This window comes from Orycteropus afer, unplaced genomic scaffold (assembly GCF_000298275.1).
Source record: "Orycteropus afer afer isolate SDZICR_OR568_19922 unplaced genomic scaffold, OryAfe1.0 scaffold00025, whole genome shotgun sequence".
Taxonomy (NCBI): domain Eukaryota; kingdom Metazoa; phylum Chordata; class Mammalia; order Tubulidentata; family Orycteropodidae; genus Orycteropus; species Orycteropus afer.
The window spans coordinates 5019031-5043525 of NW_006921612.1; the positions used below are offsets into that span (position 1 = coordinate 5019031).

The 24495-nt window shown below is 38.8% G+C and overlaps 1 protein-coding gene across 1 annotated transcript in view; it reads left to right on the forward strand.

Moving 5' to 3' along the window:
- NOL10 (nucleolar protein 10) overlaps nt 1-24495 on the forward strand; it is a 299928-nt gene that overhangs the window by 112345 nt on the left and 163088 nt on the right. Inside the window, exons 13-14 of the mRNA XM_007935129.1 lie at nt 8923-8975; nt 12703-12802. Of these exons, the coding sequence (XP_007933320.1) occupies nt 8923-8975; nt 12703-12802 (153 nt within the window). The remainder of the gene's footprint in view (nt 1-8922; nt 8976-12702; nt 12803-24495) is intronic.

Genomic DNA, 24495 nt, shown 5'->3' on the forward strand with positions numbered 1-24495 from the left:
CGGGATCGGGCAGTGTTTCGTTCTGCTGTGCATGGGGTCGCTATGAGTCGGAAACGACTCGACGGCACTTAACAACAATAACAATAGTTTATCAGTACCATGCTATTTTGATTACTGTAGCCTTATAGTACATTTTGAAACTGGGAAGTGTGAGTCTTTTTACTTTGTTCTTCTTCAAAATTATTTTGGCTATTTAGGGCCCCTTGCAATTCCATATATATTTAAAGGATTGGCTTTTCTGTTTCTGCAAAAAAGGCTGTGAAATTTTTTAAGTATTGCATTGAATTTGTAGGTCTTCTTTAATTTCTTTCAGCAATGTTTTATACTTTTCACTGTACAAGTCTTTCACTTCCCTAGATAAATTTATTCCTAGGTACTTTATATTCTTTTAGACATTATTACAAATGGAATTGTTTTCTTTATTTCCTTTTCAGCTTGTCATTGCTGATTTATAGAAGTACCACTGATATTTCTATGTTAACTTTATTACCTGCAAAATTTTATTAAGAAAAATTTCGAACACAGGCAAGTTGAAAGAATAGTAGTGTGATCTTCTTTTTATCTTCTGTCTAGAGTCAACATTTGTTAATATTTTGCCGTATTTACATTTTATATATGTAAAGGATCCCTAGCAGGAGCTCTGGTAGCATAGTGCCTAAGGCACTTGACTGCTAACCAGAAGGCTAGAGGTTCAAACCCACCAGCCATTCCTCAGAAGGAAGATGGGGCGATCTACTTCTGTAGTGATACTGCCTCGGAAACCCAAAGAGGGGTCACTATGAGTCAAGTCCGACTCGACAGTACATAACAACAACAACAGTGGCACAGTGGTTAGAGCACTCAGATACTACCTAAAAAAGCTAGTGGTTTAAGCCCACCAACCACTCTGTGGGAGAAAGATGTGACAGTGTGCTTCTGTAAAGATTTATAGCCTCAGAAACCCAAACTGTCCTGTAGGGTCACTGTGAATTGGAATTGGCTTGACAGCAGTGGGATTGGTTTTGGCTTTTATGTAGAGAGAGACAGAAAAAGAGAGAGGGAGATGTAGGTAGTGAAATTATGATTTACTATATGATTTACCTATTCTGAACATGAAAGTGAGCTGCAGATGTTGTGGCAACTTACCTCAATCTAATTGCACATTTATCTCACAAGAACAAAAACATTCTTCTATAAAGTACCATTATCATGGATTCCCCGGCTAGTATAAATGATTAACACATTCAGCTGCTAACCAAAAGGTTGGAGATTAACAGAGTGGCCTCAGAAGAAAGGCTAGTTGATTTATTTCTGAAAAATTAACCATTGAAAATCTTAGGGAACACAGGTCTATGCTGACATGCATGGGGTTGCCATGAGTCAAAATTGACTTGATTGCAACTGGTAGCTGGAACCATCGTCACACCTAATTAAATTAGCAATAATTTGCTAATAAAATTATATCCAGTCCATTTTCACATATTTTTAATTGCCCCTATAATGCCCCCCTCCCCCCAATGCATTTTTAAAAGCCTTCTTTTTGGAATCAGGTTATGGTCAAGGCTATGCATTACGTTCAATTATAATGTCTCTTTAGTTTCTTTTAATCTAGAGTAGTAACCCCATCTCTCCCCCACACACACACCCGACCCTCTTCTCCATAACATTGACTTTTCTCAGATCAGCCCAAACCAAAACACCAAACTCCCTGCCTTCCAGTCGATTCGACTCATAGCGACCCCTCCTTAGATTTCTGAGGCGGTATCTTTACGGAAGTAGATTGCCCAACCTTCCTACTGAGGAGTGGCTGGTGAGTTTGAACCACCAGCCTTCTGGTTAGCAGCCAAATTCCTTAGGCACTATGCCACCAGAGCTTCCAAGAACAGGCCAGTTGTCTTTTATAATGTCCTTTTTTCTGAATTTATATGATTGTTTCTCATAAAGTCGTTGAACTTGCTCCTCCAGCCTCTGTTTTTCTAAAATAGAAATGAAGTCTAAAAGCTTGATTTAAGTTTAGGTTAAATATTTGGACAAGAGTAATTCATAGGAATGCTTGGTGCTTCATGTCAGATCTCAACACATTAGGTCATCCCCTGTATCAGTGATCATGAGTTAGATCACTTTGTTAAGATGAAGACCAACAGATTTCTTCATTATAAAGGCTGCTTTTCTGGAAAGTAATATTTTTAACAATGATGTTTTATAAAGAGGAATGATCGTTTTTTTTAAAAAAAAAACTCATAAGAGGATAATGAAACGTAGAAAACTAGCTAAATAAATTATGTCATAATGTAGCAAGCAAAGTAAGATGGGTACCTCACAACTTCTTTGTGGTTTGGTTGTGAGCATAATTGATTCATATGCTTTGCTATCTTCCCTTGCTGTATCACACCTTTTTCCTTTAATGCTACTCTTTATATTTTCTGCTTAATCATTATGAGATTAATCATATTTGAGAAAAGGTAAAACATTCTTCTTTTTTATCTTCTTGCTTACTCATTTTGGAGTAATTAACGACTAATCATGATTATTGTTTTGTAATGTTTTTCTAATATCAGGACTGCTCAGATTATTGAGAAATTATTCCATTTTAAGTTCCTGCTCTTGTCCGTTCAGTCATTTATTCATCATTGAGCAACTAACTGCTCCTTGTAGGGTATGGTGCTTAAAGAGGCAGCATAGTTCTAAGACTTTGGTGTATATTGGATTCATGTGGGGAACTTGTTAAGCATGCAAATGTCTGAGCCCCCAACTCAGACTTGTAGAATTAAGATAGGTGGTTCTAGAGAAAAAAGGAGGTGAGCTTTGGATTCCAAAAATAGGACAGAGAACTGCCCCATAGGGTTTCCAAGGCTATTAATCTTTACAGAAGCAGACTGCTACATCTGTCTCACATGGAGCAGCTAGTGGGTTTAACTGCTGAACTTTACGGTTAGCAACCAAATGCTTTAACCACTGCGTCACTGGAGCTCCTTGCTTGGAATTTGTTGTTGTTGTTGTTATGTGCTGTCGAGTCGGCCCCGACTCATAGCGACCCCTCCTTGGGTTTCTGAGGCAGTATCACTACGGAAATAGATTGCCCCATCTTCCTTCCGAGGAGTGGCTGGTGGGTTTGAACCGCCAGCCTTCTGGTTAGCAGTCAAGTGCCTTAGGCACTATGCTACCAGAGCTCCTTGCTTGGAACTTAGAAAACCCTAATTCAGGCTTAATGATGCAAATCATGTAATCTCAGTTTTCTCACCAGCTGTAATAGGGCTGAGAGGGACTGCCTGTACTACTCAATGTGAAGTAGTCTTTATATTTTTTGTCAGTACCTTCTTAGTACATTTAATACTTTAAGTGTATTAAAAGTACTAAAAAGAAGTAAAACAAACCCAAACCTGGATCATATCCCTGGTGCCTTATATAGTAAAATCAAATGTTCCATATACTTCTAACAGGAGTTAAGCACAGAAATGTCCTGGCCTCTCTCTCTCAGGCACAGTTTTGTGTGTACTAGTAGATTGTAGACACTAAGCTGTTTAAGGCAGTGACCTGTATATTTCAGTGCAGTGCTTCTCATGTGTATCTGATAAAGGACCAGGTTTTTGGTTAATTTAGAATTTCCAGTCCATTACATATTGATACTTTTGTGAAGTAAAGTAAAATGATGTACTAGAAAAATGATTGCACATTTAGATATCACTGTAATATCAAACTGTTATCCAGATTTCCAGATCCTTACTTCAAATTTCTGTACTTATTTTATGTACTGGTAATAGCTTAGAACCAGGCTGTGGGACCAAACTTTGAGTAGTACTGCTTTAGAGAAGTGTTTCTGATTTCTAAGTCTGAGCTTGGGTGAATCTTTAGCACCCTGAAGCAGATACAGATGTGTATTTATATGTGCATGTTTCTGGGAAAGTATTGTTGTTTCATTAGATTTTCTTTCACTAGTTTAATTATACAGTTCTAGTTCATATTTGGCTGTAGGTGCTGATTGTCTTTTAAAATTACATTTTTATTGTTGAAACAATAAACAGCAACATTAAAGGACATTTAATGGAAAAAACCATCTATTTTTCCACAGTCTCTTCTCAAGTACTATTATCATAGTCATTTCTCTGTATTCTATGTTTTTATCCTGTATTCATTTGTTTAAAATGTACAGTATATGTAACTGTCTATTGCTTTTCAGTTTGACATTATTAAAAATACTTCATCATGTTTACATTGACCCTTTTGAGTAGTGTGCTGTTTGATCAAGTACAAAGTATTTTATTATACCTTAGTTGTTACTGGCACTTTAGAGTCTCCTGTTACTGGGCTGTGGAGTCAGCCAGATTAGTAGAGTACCAGCTACTCCATTTTCTTAGCTTTGTCGTGACCTTGAGCAAATTATTTAACTTTCTGAGGCTATTTTCTTACCTGTAAATGTTATGTGCCTGGCACTTGACACTCCATAAATGTTTGCTTTCTTCTGTTGTGGATGATATCTTAATTTCTGCTAAACTAAGTCTTTCTTTCAGTAGTTTAATTTTCTGTTTCTACTTGTTAGAAGTACTCCTTGGGGCTTGTGAGGTTTTTATTTTTCTCGTTTATAAAAGAATAACATAATTATAACTTAATAATTGAATTAGTTCTCATAATGACCCTCCCCACTTTAGTTTGATAGTAGATCAGTTTGTATCATTAGAAAACATATGGCCAAGTTAGAGCCTACCCCATAGTGGAAAACAATCTAGCTAAATCCCTTCTGAATTCTTTCATGCTATCAGATTAGGGCCTTTCCTGGGGTTGGTTTGATAGATGTGGTTGTGTTTTCTTGTGGAATGTTCATTTGAATGAGCTGATGAAGACTGGCTTATGAGATATCTTTGTCAGGGACCTTCTTTTTGGTTAAAATATGTATTCTGACCCCAAAACTTTTTCTTTGGTTAAGTCTAAAGGCATTTGGAAAGTGTTGGCAGTACTATTAAGGAGCTCTGGTGGTGTAGTGCCTAAGGCATCAGACTGCTGCCATTCTGTGGAAGGAAGACTGGGAAATCTATTCCTGTAAAGATTTACCACCTTGGAAACCCAAAGGGTGTCGCTATGAGTCAGAATCAACTTGATGGCAGTGAGTTTGGTTTGGCAGTACCATTAGTGAAAATTTAGGACAAGGCACAATCAATGAGATCATGGCCCCAGGGACTGTATTGTTGCTGAGACCAGAAAAAGTGCTAAAATGAAACATTTTTAGGTGCTTGCTACAAGCTGTGAAATAAGCTGTAATTTTTGTTTTGTTCCAATTTAGAGATATATTCTTGCTTTTCTAGACTTGACTAAGTGCTTTTAGATGTTTTTATGGAGTTTATTTTTGGTGAACAGTTGGTTCCCTGGTTGAGGCTGTCTCACACTTTTGAGGATATATGCAAGATGTGTTTCTGCTGAGATGGAATTAAATTCTTGCTTTCTGATTGAGTGTTAGTTGACTTATTTTCAGCATTTCATTTCTATAATGGAGTTAAAATATTCACTTTTTTTTAAATTGTGATTTGGGTGAAGATTTGCAGAGCAAATTCACTTTCCATACAGCAGTTCACATATACTTTGTCTCATGTCATTGACCACAGTTTATCACAATGCAACAGCGCCCCTCCCACTTCTCCCCATAGTTACCTCTTCCCAGTGTCCATCCCTCCATACACTCCTGCCCCCTGAGCTGTCTCCCTGTGCATAAGCAGCCCTTCCTTCTCCCATGATTGTTCTCTCCAGGGCGTGTGTCTACTTGAGGTAAATGTTTAACTCACATGCCTGTACTTTGACTGGAAACCACAGGTGTGGGTTCAATTCCAGACCTGAAGGGCAGCTAGGGGCCATAGTCTCAGTGGTTCCACCAGGCTCTATTGGACCAGCAAACCTGGTCCCTACCTTCTTTTTTTTCCTCCAAATGATTTTGAGTTTTGTTCCACATTGTTCTCCCTCTCTATCCAGGATCTCCTGCGTAGATCCCCTTCCAAGTGGATGACAGTGGTAGCCGGGCACCATCTAGTTCTTCTGGTCTCATAGTTGTATAGGTTGCAGATCAGATGGTGTACAGTCGCTAGAACTAATTGTTTCCATTAATTTTGGTTTTCTTTATTCTTTGCTTTTGATGAGGAGAGACCCATTGTTGCATCTAGATGGCAGCTTGCTAGCTTTTAAGATCCCAGTCGCTACTCGCCAAAGTAGGAGGTGAACAATGTTTTGTATAGTATATTATGCCAATTGAGCTTGATGTCCCTTGTGACTATGGTCTCAAGCCCGCAGGTTGAACTACTCGGTCCCTCTGGGTAGCTGGCTGTGACCAAGCAGTGACCACCACCTTGCCCCTTGTCAGCTCTACTATACACCTGGGAATTTTTATCATTCACTTACACTTATAGGACCATTATCTGCCAACCCTATATATGATCTTGGATGCACTCCCCATTTCATAGACATACCTAATCGTTTAGCCTGTCCACCTATCTATCCATCCACATACCCATGTTTGCCTTCACTGACAACTCAGTACTGTATATGCAAAAGAGTTCATATTTGTTGTCTGTACCTCCCATGTACCTCTCTATGTCTTTCTCATCCTCAATGCTGCCATATTGGTCACTCACATTTGGTACATTGGCCTTGTCTTCACCCAAATAAAAAAATACTCACTTTTAAAATGTTTCTTATTACAAAGGAACAGCAACAAAAAGTATTTTAAAAAATAAAGGATCAAATAATTATCTTAGTATTTGATTGTGTTTAATTATGATTATGTGATCTGATGATCCAAATGTGTTTTTTCTAACAATTCCTCTATTGTATTTTACAAATAGATTTTTTAAAACACTTTTATTGTAATTTTGGTGAAAGTTTAAAAAACAAATTCATTTTCCATACAGCAGTTCACATACATTTTGTCTCATGACATTGACTGCAATCTCCCACAATGCAACAGCTCTCTTCCCACTTCCTCCCCATAGTTACCTCTTCCCTGTGTCCTTCCCTCCCATACACTTACAAATAGGGTTTTAAAATGATATAATTTTATTGATTTGTAAAAGTATTTAAAAAGAAGAGCTTGAGTTTGAATTTTAGCTTCAGAGTTCACTAACTCAGTGACAGTGGCATTCTCTTTGATATTTTTCTGACCTGTAAAATAGGGATGATAATATTTCTTATTATCACATGTGTACAAAGTTAATATCTGTTAAAGTGTGCACTAAATCATAAAGGCCCACCCAAATGTTTGCTGATTTCTATTTAATTTAAAATGCATCAGTCTGGAACAGAGGCTATGATTAGTTTTGGCAATTGCATATAGTCACACCAACTGTTTTCTAGAGACTTTGAGGAGTAGGTTATAAATATGGAAAAGGAAAAAAAAAAAAAGAAAACTGACACTTTTAAATAGTTCGGTAGTATATACTTCAATATGAAAGAATAATGGATTCATAGGTAGATATTGCTTCTGAGGTTCTATGGAAAACTTTATTGAATGCCAGATAATTGTCCCTTAATTCAGTTTGCTTCTTTTTATTGATTCCAAGGATACCAAATATTAACCTCCATGGCTGATTTAGTCTGTGAAAGTTCCCTTATGAGTGAATTATTTCATTATAGTAAAGACTATTGGATTCCATCTAGGTCTTTTCTGGTATAGCTACACATAGCATTTTTTCCCCTTAAGTCACTTTGTTTTCAGTTCAAGTGTGAAGTTGAATTTTAGGGAAGTGGATTCACTTTAACCACTGTAAGACTCCAGTTATGAAAGTTCTTCACATTTATGGTGGTACTCTGTGAAATAGCTCCAAAAAATTTTTGGTTGATACTGACTTTCAGGGATTTCAGGGACAGTGATAGATTTTTGAAAGCACTTTGAGGGTTTTGTTTTTGTTTTTGTTTTTTTTGTGCTTGATAGTGCGATGAAAGCCATTCAAGCAGCAAATTAGGAGCTACTTTACTGTGGCATTTTGTAGAAAATACCTTACCTTGGTTATTTGATTCTGGATTAACAGAAGGAAGCCTTTCTTCTTCTTCTTTTTTTTAAATGCATTTTATTGAAATATAATTTATGTACAGTGAAATACACAAAACTAAAGTGACATGGATCAATGTGTTTTTTTTTTTTTTTTTTTTTGCAGTGTTCCCTCCCCTCCCACCCCTGGCAACCAGCAAAGAAAGTTTCCCTCCATAGATAAACCTTTCCTTGACCCTCCACAACAATGAACTAATACTATATTTGTCCTTCTGTGATTGACTTATTTTACTCAACATAATGTCCTCCAAGCTAATCCATATTATGTGGGGTTTTGCAGACTCTACATTATTCTTTAGTGCTGCATAGCATTCCATTGTGTGTACGTACCATAGTTTGGTCATCCACTCTTCCACTGATGGGCACATAGGTTATTTCCATCTTTTTGCTATTGTAAATAGTGCTGCGATGAACATGGGCATGCATATATATCTGTTCCTGTCCTGGATCTCACCTCTAGGATATATACTTAGTAATGGGATTGCTGGGTCAAATGGTATCTCCAATTCCAGGAATTGCCATATTGCTTTCCTTAGTGGTTGTATCATTTCATAGTCCCACCAGCAGTTTATGAGAGTCCCAATCTCTCTACATCCCTACCAGCCTTTGTTATTTTCTGTCTCATTGAATCTTGCCATCAGTGCTGGGGTGAGATGGTATCTCATTGTTGTTTTGATTTGCATCTCTCTGGTGGCCAGTGATTGTGAGCTTCACTTCATGTATTAGCTGGCCACCTGAATATCTTCCTTGGTGAAGTGTCTGTTCAAGTCCAAGACCTGACTCCTGGGGCACTTGATCTCCAATCTGTGCTCTTCTACTGTGTACTGTGTACTGAGTCCTTTTTTACCGTGTGCATAGCAAAATGTAAAACAAATAGATTTTCGCCATGTGTTTACCTATTTCACTGTGTTTATTTTTAGGAATGCTTCTTACTGCCAATGAAACCCCGAAGATGGGCATTTATTACATTCCGGTAAGTACTACAAATAGGAGTTATGATTGAAATAGGACAAGCAAGGATGCTTTATTTTTAAATTGAATGTATGGGGGAACTTTGGGCTTTGTAAATTAATGTACAGAGGACTCACATGTAGATTGAGTTTGCTTCCTGGAGCTAGTAAAATAATGTTTAGGACTGGTATTTAAACACTGCTTTATGGGAAACTATTTAATATCATGTTAAAATAGGCATTAGAAATCAGTCTCAATTCTTAAGATTTACATTTGCTTTGTTTCCAACAGTTTCAGAATCTTAAACTTTCAGATATTAGTGATCATAGGAAGTGAACCATGTGTAATTGCTACATATTAGTAAGTAAGCACAAGTAAGCCTGTACTTACTTTGCTTGTTGTATAATCTTCCCCTGGAGGCAAGGAGTGTTAAATATCATAATTTTAGGGAAATGAACTCTTCTTAACCACCGTGAGCCTCCAGTTACACAATTTCTTCATATTTGTGATGGTTCTCGATGAAATTGTTCAGCTGTATGTCTATTTTCAAAATAGTGTATTGGTTGATATTGACTTTCTGTGGTTTCAGGACACTGATATGTTGTTGTTGAAAGCTCTCTGAGAGACTTCTTTTTGTTGGTAGTGACAGCAAGCTTTTTGGTTATCCTAAGTTGTAATTTGTTGCTCTTTTCCCTCTCACAGATAACTGCTTCTGTATTCATATCATTTTATTTATCCGTCTTTCTCTGAATTCATTTGTTGCTTGCATCAGCTGTGTCAGATACAATGCCAAGTGCTGGCAGTGTAACAGTGTGTAGAGTACTGTTCTTTCCTAAAGGAGTTTATAGTTAGGGACTGAAACAGGAAGCTCACTGCCATCAAGTCAATTCCGACTCATAGCAACCCCCATTGGGTTTCTGAGGTGGCAAATCTTTATAGAAGTAGATTGCTCTGTCTTTCTTCCACAGAGCAGCTGGTGGATTTGAACCACCACCTTTGAGGTTACAGTCAAATGCCTTAGGCATTGCATCACCAGAGTCACAAGAAGCTAGGTGATTTCAATTTGATGTAATGAATGCCATAGTAGAGATAAGGAAGAGTACTTTGAAAGGGTGCTTGGGGGAGAGACATTTAACCCAATGTGGGGCTGAGGGATGGTGGGAAGTGTAGAGGGTAATCTCTGAGAAAACTTCCCAGAAGAAATGGCTTCTAAGATGAGACCTGAAGGATGATTATGTATACTAGATGAAGGGTGAGGATAGAGTGGAGTGCAGGATGGGAGAAAGGTTTGGAAGTGGAGGGAATAGTATGTGCAAAGAATAGTATGTGCAGAGAGAGGAATGGAGGGTTAAGATATAAGGTTAAAGGCTTACTCAGGAGCCAGACTGTGAAGGGACTTGTAAACCTGGTATAGGAATGTAGGGCAGAGAGTCTTGTAAAAATTTAAGCAGGGCAATGATACGATCAGATTTGCTTTTTAGAAAGATTACTTTGGCTGAGAAAATGGATTAGATAAGAATCTAATCAGGAAGCAACCAGAGCTAGCTGTGTAGCAGTCTGCATGTACAATGATAGTGGTATATGTTTTCTATATCAGGTCTCCCTTTTTAGTCCTTGTGACTTTCTTGAGTCCTGGGATAATTTGACTAATCTGGCTGGCAGTACTTTGAGATGGTTTGTTATCCTTGAGTTGTCAAATGCTGTTTGTCAGGCTTGTTCATTGACTAAGATTTATATGCCTTACCTTAGTCCAGTATCACGTAGTCTTTCCCCAGTTTCAGCCTGTTTTGGAAATACTGTCAAGAGAGCCAGAATGAATTAGTTTGCTCCTATACCCTTTACCTCATGTTGTGGGAGGAGTATCCTTTCATTTTCCTTGTAGGGGTGAGTGCCATCTTTGATCTTCACCAACTGCCTATGAGATGCCATTGTCTTGGATTTTGGATCCTTTCCCCATGTCGAAAATATACTACCCAATGACATGATGGGAGCTCTGGTAGCATAGTGCCTAAGGCACTTGACTGCTAACCAGAAGTCTGGCGGTTCAAATCCACCAGCCACTCCTCGGAAGGAAGATGGGGCAGTCTGCTTCCTTAGTGGTACTGCCTTGAAAACCCAAGGAGGGGTTGCTATGAGTTGGGTCTGACTCGACAGCACATAACAACAACAACAACAAATGATATGAAGGAGCTCTGGTAGTGTAGTGTCTAAGGTACTTGACTGCTAACTAGTAGGCTGGCAGTTCAAATCCACCAGCCACTCCTCGGAAGGAAGGTTGGGCAATCTACTTCTGTAGTGATAACACCTTGGAAACCCAAGGAGGGGTTGCTACGAGTTGTGTCCGACTTGACAGCACGTAACAACAACAACAACAGCAACAATAACAAATGACATGAATAATATTCATTACAGCACATCTCGGTGCTTAGCTTTAAAGTATAACCTCAGATACCACTGAGGTAGTATACAGCCAGACTTCAGATAGTCTTGAAGAATTAATTATAAATAATTACAGTTTTGTTTTTAGAAGTATATAGAATCAGCTAATGGAAAGGTGAAAAATAAGAAAGCAAGAGTGGAGGGCTTTGGCAGGTACTCAGCTTAGTAGATGAGGATATACAGGCTGCAGAGCTTCATTGTGTGGGGGTGGGTAAGGGGCAGTTCTGGATACTATTCCTGTGAAGCCATCTGTGATAGTTGGAGCTGTGTGTCAACTTGGCTGGACCACAATTCTGTGTGGTTTAAGCAGTTGTGATGGGGTTATTCCCATGATGGGATCAGGTGAATATGTTCTGAGCAGCCAATCCATTGAAAGGGAGTTTCCCTAGGGGTATGGCCTGCTTCCAGTATATCTATGGACATCCAGGGAAAAGAGACACTCTTCTGTGGATCAGGATTCTATTGTGGTGCCTACAAGTGTCTGTGAGCGAGCAATCCACCATTCAGCCTGGAGATCTTGGATTCATCATTTGTCGGAGTCAACAGCCAGTGTACTGCCTGCCAACCTTGAGCTCCTCAGCCCCTGGAGCTGCAAGAGTCAGGAAAAGCCTCCAGCTTGACGTTTGATCCAAGAACTTTGGACTTTCCAGCTTCTATAATTGTGTGAGCCATTTTCCTAAGATAAATTTCTCTTTCTCTCTCTATATAAGCTTTACTGGTTTTGTTTCTCTGGAGAACCCAGTCTAACACACCATCTTAACCAGCCTGTACTAAGATGGTGGTAGAGCAGATAAAGTTGGAACGATTTTTAAGTTTGTAAGACAGACATGGTGATTAATTGGATGTGGGGAGCAAGGAAGAGGAATGAATCAAGGGTAACTTCATAGTTTCTCCTGGGGCAGATATGCAGATCCAGATGTCATTCCTGGAGTCCAGGAAGATATGGCTCATCAACATTGCAAAGAAAACCTTACTCCCAAATGGGATTATATCCACAAATAGAGGAGTTAGGACATCTTACCTTTTCTGGGGACACAGTTCAGCCCATACACTTACAAATATTAACTCCAACTCAGATTACTTAAACTTCTTTAGTTAGCTCCATTGGCTTTTGAAATGTTTAATCTTAGAATTATAGGATGCTTCATTCTTATTCCCTTCTAACTCTCTGAGTTTATTTCGTAGGGTGAGCTTTTTGTTCCAAGTAATGGGGACTTTATAATTAGTATGAATGAGAGGGGTCAGGTGAAGAAGTGGCAAGAAACTATTTTTTTGGACAAATCTTAGCTTACCTTATAATATCTTTTTAGTTTCAGCTTTATAACTCAGACTTAGCAGAAAGCTCAGATTTAAAAAAACAAAACAAAACTGTACAGAGACCACTCCCAGGTGACTGTGCATGTGGGAACAGTGAGAACCTAAGTTATTCCTGCTAAGCTTAGCATGATGCTGAAACTTGTACTTAAGTGTTCTTCCTGACCTACCTTTCTGCTTTGCTGCTGTTTCACTGAGTGATGTTTTATAGCGCCACTTGTCTTTACTTGGAACCTACCTCTTTATAATACTCCTTCAAAGCAAAGAGAGCCCAGGAGTCTGAAAGCCTGCCGTTTTTCATAAGATTTTATCAAACTCACAGAGCTGACATTTGGCATGAAGGCTCATTTTAGGCACTATAAAGGCATAGGAGTGTGCTTTATACATAATTTGTGCCAAAAGTAGGAGGTCTTTGTGGTGATCTTTAATAACATAAATCAGATCTGAAAGCTTCTCTTTGTTTCCCCTTTGGGGCTACGCTAAAAGCAAAGACAACTTAATGTTCTTTTAGCTTATAAAATTTTGCCTCTTACTGTCTGGTACCATCTTTCTTAAATACTTGAAATCTTGATAGACCAAATGCAGTTCGTAATTTACACTATTCTTTGCCACAATATATCCCTATCAAAAAATCAAACCAAACTCACTGCCATCAAGTTGATTCTGACTTGTAGTGACTCTTCCTTGGGTTTTCAAGGCAGTATCTCTATGGAAGTAGATTGTCCATTCTTCCTTCTGAGGAGTAGCTGGTGGGTTTGAACAGTAAGATGCCTTAGGCACTACACCGCCAGAGCACCTATATACCCCTATAATTGAGTCCTTACAACCAAATGGCTCTTGGTAACAGGATTTCTCCAGTTTTAGCCATATTTTCTTTATGCTGTCCTTCCCTCTTAGAGATCAGGTCCTGTTGTTTTGTTTGTTTGCTTCTTAATTCCAGGGTTTATTTCAACTGTAGTTCTAGATGCTAATGCCAGGGGTAGTTTTTCAGGTTTAGTTTTCTCAGAAATGTAATTTAATCTTAGGTTGGTTCTTTATAATTAACACCTCTGACAACTATATAGACTTCAGAGGGAATCCAAGTCCCCTATGGCACCCAACCTGAAACCCAGTGTGTTTGATATTGTTTTTGTTGGAAGTATTCCTGAGTTCCAAGCCCCCTGTGTATCAGTAAGCTCCTGCAAAAACTTGTTACTTTATAGTTGTTTGCTGCTATTCTTGTTAATATGGGTACCTAAACTTGAGGAAAAGATATTCAGTATTTGTTTAGAAAGCTATTTGATTTAGAAGAATAAATGTATCTCAGTTAATTAAAAATAAGTGGTTTTTGTTTTTAGAAAGATGTAAACAGCTTTGAAAATCTGCTGGTATAGTGTCTAAGGCATTTGACTGCTAACCAGAAGGATGATGCTTCAAACCTACGAGCCATTCCATGGAAGGAAGATAAGACAGTCTACTTCCATAAAGATGTACCTCCTTGGAAACCCAATGGGGATCACTTTGAGTCAGAATTGACTCGATGGCAGTGGGTTTGGTTTTGGCTTTTTATCACGGAATATAACTTTGAATCTTGGTAGTTGCTGTTTTATTTTAAAGCATTTTCTTAGGGGAAAAATACCTATATTACCTATATTTTTAAAATATTACCTGTATTTAAAAAATAAATATGTTTAGATTATTTTCACCAAATCAACAAAACATGTTAATTAAATATTTTGACATTTACTATTTAATTTAAAACTGTATCTTAAATTTGGAAAGTACATTTAGAGCCAGAGAACATGCAAATGAGACATACAGGTTTATATTTAATCTGCACTACCTAGTGCCAGGAGCTCTGGTAGCATAGTGCCTAAGGCATTTGACTGCTAACCAGAAGGCTGGCGGTTCAAACCCACCAGCCACTCCTCGGAAGGAAGATGGGGCAATCTACTTCCGTAGTGATACTGCCTTGGAAACCCAAGGAGGGGTCGCTATGAGTCGGGTCCGACTCGACGGCACGTAACAGCAACAACAAGAAGTGTTAGTTTTTTCATTAGTACTGTTTTTTTCTCTAAGGGCTGTTGCAACAAAAATATAAAGACATTTAGGTCTGTGGTAAATTGAATTTGTTAGTCTAGCTCTAAATTCAACCACTATGTGAAATTGCCTATTATAGAGGAGTTGCTGGTTACTTTTTGTATATCCTTATGTAGCCTCTCTCATAGATTGACATCTTTTTTTTTAAGTCCAATATTCCAAATATTACTGCTCTGATTGTGTTTTGGCATAGTTTTCTAGAGGGCTTCATAGCAGAGCAGATAGCCATATAGTGCTTTCTAAGAAGTACAATCCTTACCTTCACCTATGAGAAGATAATCTGTTTTATCAGCTATCTAACTTGTAAACATACTGTTTTAGCTCAGCATTAAGAGTGACAATATCTTGAAAATTAGTGTGTAGAATTCCAAGGTGGAAGACTCCATTGCTCTTTTGCTTGTTATTATTTATTTTGCCACTTCCTGTCTTATGAAAGGAAATATAGGAAACCTAACAAGTGATTTATTTATTTAGCAAGATGTTCAATAGAACACCGTGTTAGGCACCAGGAATATCTTGAGTAAAAAAGATCTTATTTTTGCCCTTGTGAGCTTAGAATTTTGGAGGGTGATGATGATAGATAAACAAACCAATATATCATTGTGAATTATTGTAAGTGTGTGGAGGAAAGGAATGAAATGCAGTGACAGAAGAATCTGCTTAAGGTGGTCAAGGGATCAGGCAGCTTTTTATCTGTCTCTTTTTCATATGTTATCTTCACCATTTTAATTTTTGTTTAAATAATATTTTCTTGTGTTTTTGGTGAAAATTTATACAGCAAGTTAGATTCCCATTTGAAAATTTTCATACATATTGTTCGATTACATTAGTTACATTTATCTGAGTGTTAACATTTATCACAGTCTATCAACATTTTCTTTGGTTATGTTCAGTTTGCTCCCTTTCCAGGACACTAGTTTCCCTGCCCCCTTATCTTTTTTCTTTGCTTTTGAGTAACTGTTGACCTTTTGATCTCATAATGGTGGTTTTAAGTAGGACAGTGATCTTACAGGTAATATCTGTTGTTTTGTGTGCCACTCTGCTATATTGCTAAAAGCTGGTCTCACAGGATAGGGTTGGTTCTAGATTTGTAGAGTGTCTCAGGGTAATAGTCTCAAGGAGTACTCTGTTCTCTGCTGTTCTCTCCATATTTTTCTCCTATTCTATCTGGAGCAACTATGGTAATCACAGTCAGAATGGTCTGTGGTGGTAGCTGGGCACCATCTAGTTCTTATGGTCTCAGTGTTGATGAGGTGGTTCATGTAGACTTGTTTCTTCTTTATACTTTTGGCTACATTCTTACTATTTTTCTTTTGGAGATTAGAGACCATAGCTATTCTTAGATGGCCACTTCTAAGCTTTTAAGATCTCAGGTGCTACTCATTAGGATCCAAATCATAATTTTTGTGAAACGTGTTATGACAGTTGACTGAGTTGTCCCATGAGACTATGGTCCTAAGACTTCAAACCCAGAATACCATGTTGAAAATTGTTTGGTTTTGTCTGAGGAGTACCCATATTTGTGTCTTCAGTGAATATATGTGTCTGCACCCACATATTTGTATTTACAGATACCTATAAATACTTCTGGGAGCTCTGGTGGCATAGTGCCTAAGGTATTTGACTGCTAAACCAGAAGGCTGGTGGTTCAAACCCACCAGCCACTCCTCTGAAGGAAGATTGGGCAATCTGCTTCTGTAGAGATAGCACATCAGAAACCCAAGGGGAGGGAGTCTCTATGCATTGAATTGACTTGATGGCAGTGAGTTTGTTTTTTTTTTTTGGTATAGATACTTTTGTCTTTTCTGACCTATGTACATATCTGTACCTACCATTCAGTCTGTATGCTGAGCAAATAATCCAAGAAACTGGGCTATATGGAGAAGAATGTGGCATCAGGATTGACAGAAGACCTACTAACAACTTGTGATATGGAGATGACACAACCTTGCTCACTTAACGTGAAGATGACTTGAAGCACTTATTGATGAAGATCAAAGACTGCAGTCTTCGGTATGAATTACACTTCAACATAAATAAAACAGAAATCCTCATAACTGGACCAATAAGCAGCATCACAATAAATGAATAAGAGATTGAAGTTGTCAGGGATTGCATTTTACCTGGATCCACAATCAACACCAGTGGAAGCAGTAGTCAAGAAATCAGACACCATATTGCACTGGGCAAATGTGCTGCAAAAGACCTCTTTATTAAGAAACAGAGATGTCATTTTGAAGACTAAGGTGTGCCTGATCCAAGCCATGGTATTTTCAGTCATCTTGTGCATGTGTGAAAGCTGGACAACAAATAAGAAGCCTGAAAAAGAGTTGATGCCTTTGAATTGTGTTGGCAAAGAATACTGAAAATACCTTGGACTGCCGGAAAAACAAACAAATCTATCCTGGAAGAATTGTAGCAAGAATGCTCCTTGGAAGCGAGAATGGCCGTACATTGTCTCACCTACTTTGGTCATGTTGTCAGAAGGGACCAATCCCTGGAGAAGGATATCATGCTTGGTAAAGTAGAGAGTCAGCGAAGAAGGGGAATACCTTCAATGAGATGGATTGACACAGTGGCTGCACCAGCGGGCTCAAGTATAGCAAGGATTTTGAGGATGATGCAGCACTGAGCACTATTTCACTCTGTCGTACGTAGGCTTGTTATGAGTTGGAGTTGACTTCATGGCACCTAACAACAACAGTGGCTAATGAGCATGAACATCTTTCCATATGTTTGTTGGCTGATTGAATGTCCATTTTGATGAAGGCTCTCTTCATATCCTTTGCCTATTTTTGATTAGATTGTTTGCCTTTTTGTTGTTAGGTTGTTGCAGTTTTCTATAGATTTTAGAAATTAGAACCTTATTAGAGAAATTGTTTCTAAAGATTTTTTTTCCCAGTTTGTCTCATCCATGAAGAAAGCAAAAGGTCATTACAAAGACAGGAAAGGAAGAAAAGACCAAAATTGATGTCAGAAGAGACTCTGAAAGTTGCTCTTGAATGGAGAGCAGCTAAAGTAAATGAAAGAAATGACAAGATAAAAAGAGCTGAACAAAAGATTGCAAAGAGCAGCTTGAAAAGACAAAGTAAATTATTATAATGAAATGTGCAAAGACATGGAGTTAGAAAAGCAAAAGGGAAGAGCACACTCAACATTTCTCAAGTTGAAAGAAGTGAAGAAAAATACAAGCCTTGAGTTACAACCTTGAAGTATTCTGTAGGCAAAATATTGAATGATGCAGGAACATTGAAAGAAGATGAAAAGAATACACAGGGTCACTGCACAAAAAAGAATTGGTCGATACTCAACTATTTCTGGAGGTGGCATATGATCAAGAACCAGTGCTACTGAAGGAAGACGTCAAAGCTGCACTGAATGAATTGGTGAAAAACAAGGCTCCAAGAAGTGATGGAATGCCCACTGAGATGTTTCAACAAACAGATATTGGAGGCACTTAATTGTCTATGCCAAGTAATTTGGAAGACAACTAACTGCCAGCTGACTGGAAGAGATCCATATTTGTACCCATTCCAAAAAAAGATGATCCAACAAATTGTGGAAATAATCAAACAATACTATTAATATGACACGCAAGTAAAATTTGCTGAAGATAATTCAAAAGCAGTTACAGCAGGATGTTGACTGGGACTTCCAGAAATGCATGCTCAGTTCAGAAGACGATGTGAAACGAGATATAATTGCTACTGTCAGATGAATCTTGGCTGAAAGCAAAGAATATCAGAAAGATGCTCAGTTGTGTTTTATTCACTATGCAAAAGCATTTGACTGTGTTAATCATAACAAATTATGGATAACATTGAGAAGAATGGGAATTCCAGAACATTTAATTGTGCTCAGAGGAACCTGCGGATAGACCAGGGATACTGCAGGAGTTAAAGTTAGGAAAGGTATGTGTCAGGGTTGTATCCTTTCACCATACTTATTCAATCTGTATGCTAAGCATATAATCTGAAAAGCTGGATTATATGAAGAAGAACGCAGCATCAGGATTAGAGTAAGATTCATTAATCACCTGCAATATGCAGATGGTACAACCTTGCTTGCTAAAAGTAGAAGATGAGTTGAAGCATTTACTGATGAAGATCAAAGACTACTGTCTTCAGTATAGATTACACTTCAACATAAAATGAAAATCCACAAAACTGGACCAATAAGCAGCATCACGGTAAATGCAGAAAAGATTGAAGTTGTCAAGTATTTCATTTTACTTGGATATACAATCGACAACCGTAGAAGCAGCAGTCAACAAATCAGATGTCATATTGCAGTGGGCAGATTTGCTGCAAATGACCTCTTTAAAGTGTTGAAGAGCAAAGATGTCACTTTGAAGACCAAGTTGTGCCTAACCCAAGCCATAGTATTTTCAGTTGCCTCATATGCATGTGAAAGCTGGACAATGAATAAGGAAGACCCATGATGCTTTTAGATGTTTTTGAATTGTGGTATTGGCAAAGAATACGGAAAATACGATAGACTGCCAGAAGAACTAACAGGTCTGTCCTAGAGGAAGTGCAGAGAAAATGCTCCTTGGAAGCAAGAATGGGCAGATTTCATCTCACCTACAGGAGCTCTGGTAGTATAGTGCCTAAAGCACTTGACTGCTAACCAGAAGCTGGTGGTTCAAACGCGCTGGCCACTCCTCAGAAGGAAGATGGGGCAATCTACTTCTGTAGTGATACTGCCTCAGAAACACAAGGAGGGGTCACTATGAGTCAGGTCCGACTCAACGGCACGTAACAACAACAACAACACTTGGATCATGTTATCAGAAAGGACTGTTCCCTGGAAAAGGATATCATGCTTATTAAAGTGGAGGGTCAGTGAAAAAGGGAAGACCCTCAACAAGATTGTTTGACACAGTGGCTACAATGATGGGCTCAACTATAGCAAGGATTGTGAAGATGGCATAAGATCAGGCAGTGTTTCCTTCTGGTGTCCATAGGGTCACTATGAGTCGGAATTGACTAACAATAATAACAACATGTTGTTTCTGGTAGAAAGATGTGGATAACGATTTATGGCCTTGAAAACCCTATAGGATTAGATCTGCTTTGTTGTGTAGGTCACTGGGAGTTGGGTTTCATAGTTCTTCATTTTAGTCACTTACTTGCATCATCCTGTCCTGCTTTTTTGTTTGATTTGAAGTTGTCTGTTGTCTCTAAGATATTTTTTTTTGGATCATGTGTTGGCTTGTTTCACCCTGATTTATTTATTTATTTATTTTTGCTTTGTTTTGATATATCCTGGCAGGCATTCTACTTTGCTTGCTAGGTTGTCAGCCCTGGGGTTTTCCGCATCTGTCTCTGGGTGGGTAGAGCTGCTGGTGGAGTGTGGGAGCGGGTCTCTGTTGGTTGGTTGTGAAGAGCAGCTGTGGGAGGGGTGAGAACATGTTGTGATGTTGTCTACCATCTTTCTGTCTTTGATCCAGTTGTGCAGGAGCCAGTGGAGGCACTTGCCTGTGTGTGGGGTGGTAGGTGTGGCTACTAGTGGGGAGACAATGTCTGCCTCCTGCTGGATGGGGCAGAAAGAAAAGTAGAAAAGGGAAAAAAAGGGGATGGAGAGATAGAACAAAATAGGTTAAAAAAAAAAAGATAAAGAGGGGAAAGGGGTAAAAATAAACAACCACAATAAGATGTGGCAAAAAGAAAAAAGGGGAAAGAGAAAAGGATGGTGTGGCAGTGGTAGCCCAAGCTTCTAAGGTTGTGGGCACAGGCCCTATCTACTGGGACTCATACCACCGACCTTAGTGATGGCAGGTGGCTGTTGCACGATCTAGGAGAACACATGCTTGTGGAGGCTGCAGGAGCCTGGCATGAAGTTAGCACATGCATGTGTCTCTGACAGCTGAGGCTGCTCATAGCTTATTCTCCACAAGAGTACGCCCTGTCAATCACACTGGCTCCAGGTGCACAGAGAACTGTCTGCAGGTGCACAGCTCAATCCAGTGAGGACACAGTGCAACTTGTGGCTGCTGGTGGTGTTTAAGTGAACTGGATGAGTGGGGTTAGGTAAAGAGAGTATCCCTGGCCACCAAGTTGCTGGGGGGTGAGGGTGAGCTCACCTTTGGTCACTGGGAAGGTTTGCTGGTGAAAGTTGGAGAACATACTTCTCTAGTCACTGGCGTGAGCCCCATGCACTTGTGGGTGAGCACAGCTGATTATCCAGTTCTGGTGTGACTGAATCAGCGTCTCCACAGCTACTCCCCAGGTCTTCCCCTTGACATGGGCCCTCAACCCAAATAACTTGGGCATATTACCAGTGAGTTGTTTCATTCCCACTTACTGTCTCCCTCCTTGCACTGCAATTGCCTGCGCCCCTGGAATTCCCTGAACTTCCCTCTCCCACATCCAGCTCATGTTCTGCTCATCTGTTTCACTCTAAATCTGTCTACACTGTGTTTCTGTCCCAGTGGAGATGCCTTGAAGTTGGCTTCTTCACCTGTATATGTTGCCATCTGTGTTGCAAAATGATGATGCTGTTTTGGGTCCCCACTCTTTCCTCAATTACTGTTTTCATTCTGTCTTCCTTTCCATTTCGTGTTTAATCCAATTCTTTATCCCCTCATTTTATGCTTACAGTTCCAGGATTATCATCTGTATCTGTTATATAGGTCTCTGTTGTAAAGGTAAAGAGGTTGGGTGGTGTGTGTCACTAGGATGCTATTGAGTCAGTTCTATTTTAGTCTTTCGTAGTAATGTTTCTAATATTTATTGTGCAAGTCTTTTATTTTCCAAGTTAGATAAACTCATAGGTATTTTATTGATTTGGAGGTTATTGTAAATGGTATTGTTTTCTTGGTTTCTTTTTCAGAGTCATCTTTGTTAGTGTAGAGGATCCCTACTGATTTTTGGGTGTTGATCTTGTATCCTATATGAGTTCCAGCAGCTTTCTTGGGGAATCTTAAGGGTCTTCTTTAGGGTATTCTATGTCATCTGCAAATAGGGATAGTTTTAGTTCTTCCTTTCTTACTGCTGTTATTAGGTGCCGTCTAGTTGGCTCCGACTTATAGTGACCCTATGTACAACAGAAGAAACACTCTTGGTCATGCATCATCCTCACAATCCTTGCCATACTTGAGCCCATCATCGCAGCCACTGTGTCAATCCATCTTGTTGAGGGTCTTCCCCTTTTTCGCTGACCTCTTTTATTTCTTTCTTGTCTTATTGCTCTGACTAGAACTTCCAGTAAGTGTTGAATAAGACTGGTGATAATGGGCATCCTTTTTCATTCCCATTCTCAAAGGGAAGGCTCTCCGCCTTTCTCTGTTGAGTAAATGTTTGCTGTTGGTTTTGCATATATACCCTTAATTATATTGAGAGATTTCCCTTCTATTCCTGTTTTGCTGAGAGTTTCTATCAGGAAAGGGTGTTGAATTTTATTGAAAGCCTTTTTATGTCATCAACTGACATGATCATATAGTACTTTCTCTTTGTTTTATTATGTGGTGGATTACATTGATTGATTTTCTGATGTTGAACCATCCTTTTAATCCTAGTATGAATCTACTTGATCATGTTACGTGCTTTTTTTTGATATGTTGCTGAAGTCTGTTGGTTAGAATTTTACTGAAAATTTTTGCATCTATGTTCATAAGGGATATTGGTCTGTGATTTTCTTTTTTTGTGATGTCTTTGCCTTGTTTAGGTATCAGGGTTATGCTGATTTCAGAGAGTTCGGTGGTGTTCCTTCCTCTTTTATGGTTTTAAAGAGACTGAGTAGGATTGGTGTCAACTCTTCTCTGAATATTTTGTAAAACTCTCCAGTGTAGCCATCAGGTCTTGAGCTTTTCTTTGTTGGCAGTTTTTGATGGCCAAAAACTCTTTTTTTGTAATGGGTATGTTTAAATCTTCTACTTTTGTTTTTATTGGTCTGGCCATGTAGTATGTCTGCAGGCATTTGTCCCCATCATCTAGGTTTTCAAATTTGTTGGAGTACAATTTTTCATAGTAGTCACTTATGGTCTTCTTTATCTTGGTTGGATTAGTCTAATTTCATCAGTTTTTCTTAATTTGAAGAGGTTATTTGCTTCTTCTGTTTTATTTATTTTGTCTGTCTAGCCAGAGGTTTGTCTATTTTATTGATCCTTTCAAAGAACCAACTTCCGGTTTTGTTAATTCTTTCTGTTTTTCTATTTAATTTATTTCTGCCTTAGTATTTATTATTTCCTTTTTTCTGATACCAATTGTCTTTTTTTTTGTTCTTCCTTTTCTGTTGGTTCAAGTTGTCAGTTTAAGTTAATGATCTTGGATCTTCTTTTATAATTTAGTCATTTATTCCTGTAAATTTTGCTCTAAGCACTGCTTTTGCTGTGTCCCAAAGATTTTGATATGTTGTGTTTTCATTTTCTTCTAGGAATTTTTTAAGTTTCACATTTGATTTTGTTTATGATCCAATAGATTTTTAGTAGTATATTATTTAGTTTTTATCTGTGCCAAGGGGGCAGGGAGGCCACATCTTCTGACCTCCTCTAACCCCACAAAAGGAAGACAGAATCACCATCAGTAGCCCAAGGCCTATCCCTGCAAGGCCAACCATACCACCTCCTTCCAGCCCTGACACCAACCATTCCTCCTGCAGCACCCACCATGTCTCTGCTGGGTTTGATAATCTGCTGCAGTGGCCATACAGAACTCACAGATTATGGGGTTTATTAGGGAAGCACCAGGCTACAATTCAAGTTCAGGAAAAATGCTCAGTCTCTCTCAGCCTGCCATCTCTCAGCCAGCAGTCTTTCTCAGTCTCTCCCAGCAATGCGTGTCTTTCATTGTCTCTTTCTCAGCAGCACGTGTCTCTCGGGAGCACGTCTTTCTCAGCCAGCAGTCAGAGAGAGAGACCCCCTTCTGCCTCTAGGAGACCTTCTTTTGAACCTGGCAGAGTGGCCAAACTAACCAGCCCCAACATCCGAATTCCATACACCTGAGAGAGAGTGAACTCCCCAGAAAATTACTTTGTGCTGCTCCCAACAGAAATACCCCAGGTGGATAACTAACAATCAGAAGCTACTTGGTTGCTCATGGCCAATTTCACCACAGAGTTTACAAAGACTTATAGCTAGAAAAGCCATACCAGGTAATTTACTATACTGCAATCTAATTTTTCCCATTGTTGATTTCTAGTTTCATACTGTTATAGTCAGAGAAGATGCTTTGTATGATTTCAGTCTTTTTACATTTGTTGAGACTTGTTTTGTGTCCTAGCATATGGTTTGTTCTGGAAAATAATTGGTGTGTGCTGGAGAAGAATGTGCATTGTTCTGGTATTGAATGTTCTATATATGTCTTTTAGGTCCAGTTGGCTTTCGATTTTATTTAACTGCTCATTGTCCTTAGTGGTCTTTTTAGATGTTTTGTCTGTACTCGAAAGTGATATGTTGAAGTCTCCTGTTACTATTCTGGAGTTGTCTGTTTCTCCTTTCATATTAGTCAGTATTTTGTTTCATGTATTTTGGTGCATTGCTATTGTCGGTAGGTGCTGTTAAGTTGGTTTTGACTCATAGCAACCCTACATACAACAGAATGAAACACTGTCCAGTCCTGTGCCATCCTCACATGCTTGAGCCCATTGTCGTGGCCACTGTTTCAGTCCATCTTGTTGAGAATCTTCCCCTTTTTCGCTGACCCTCCATTTTACCTAGTATGATATCCTTTTCCAGGGACTGGTCCCTTCTGACAATTGACCAAAATATG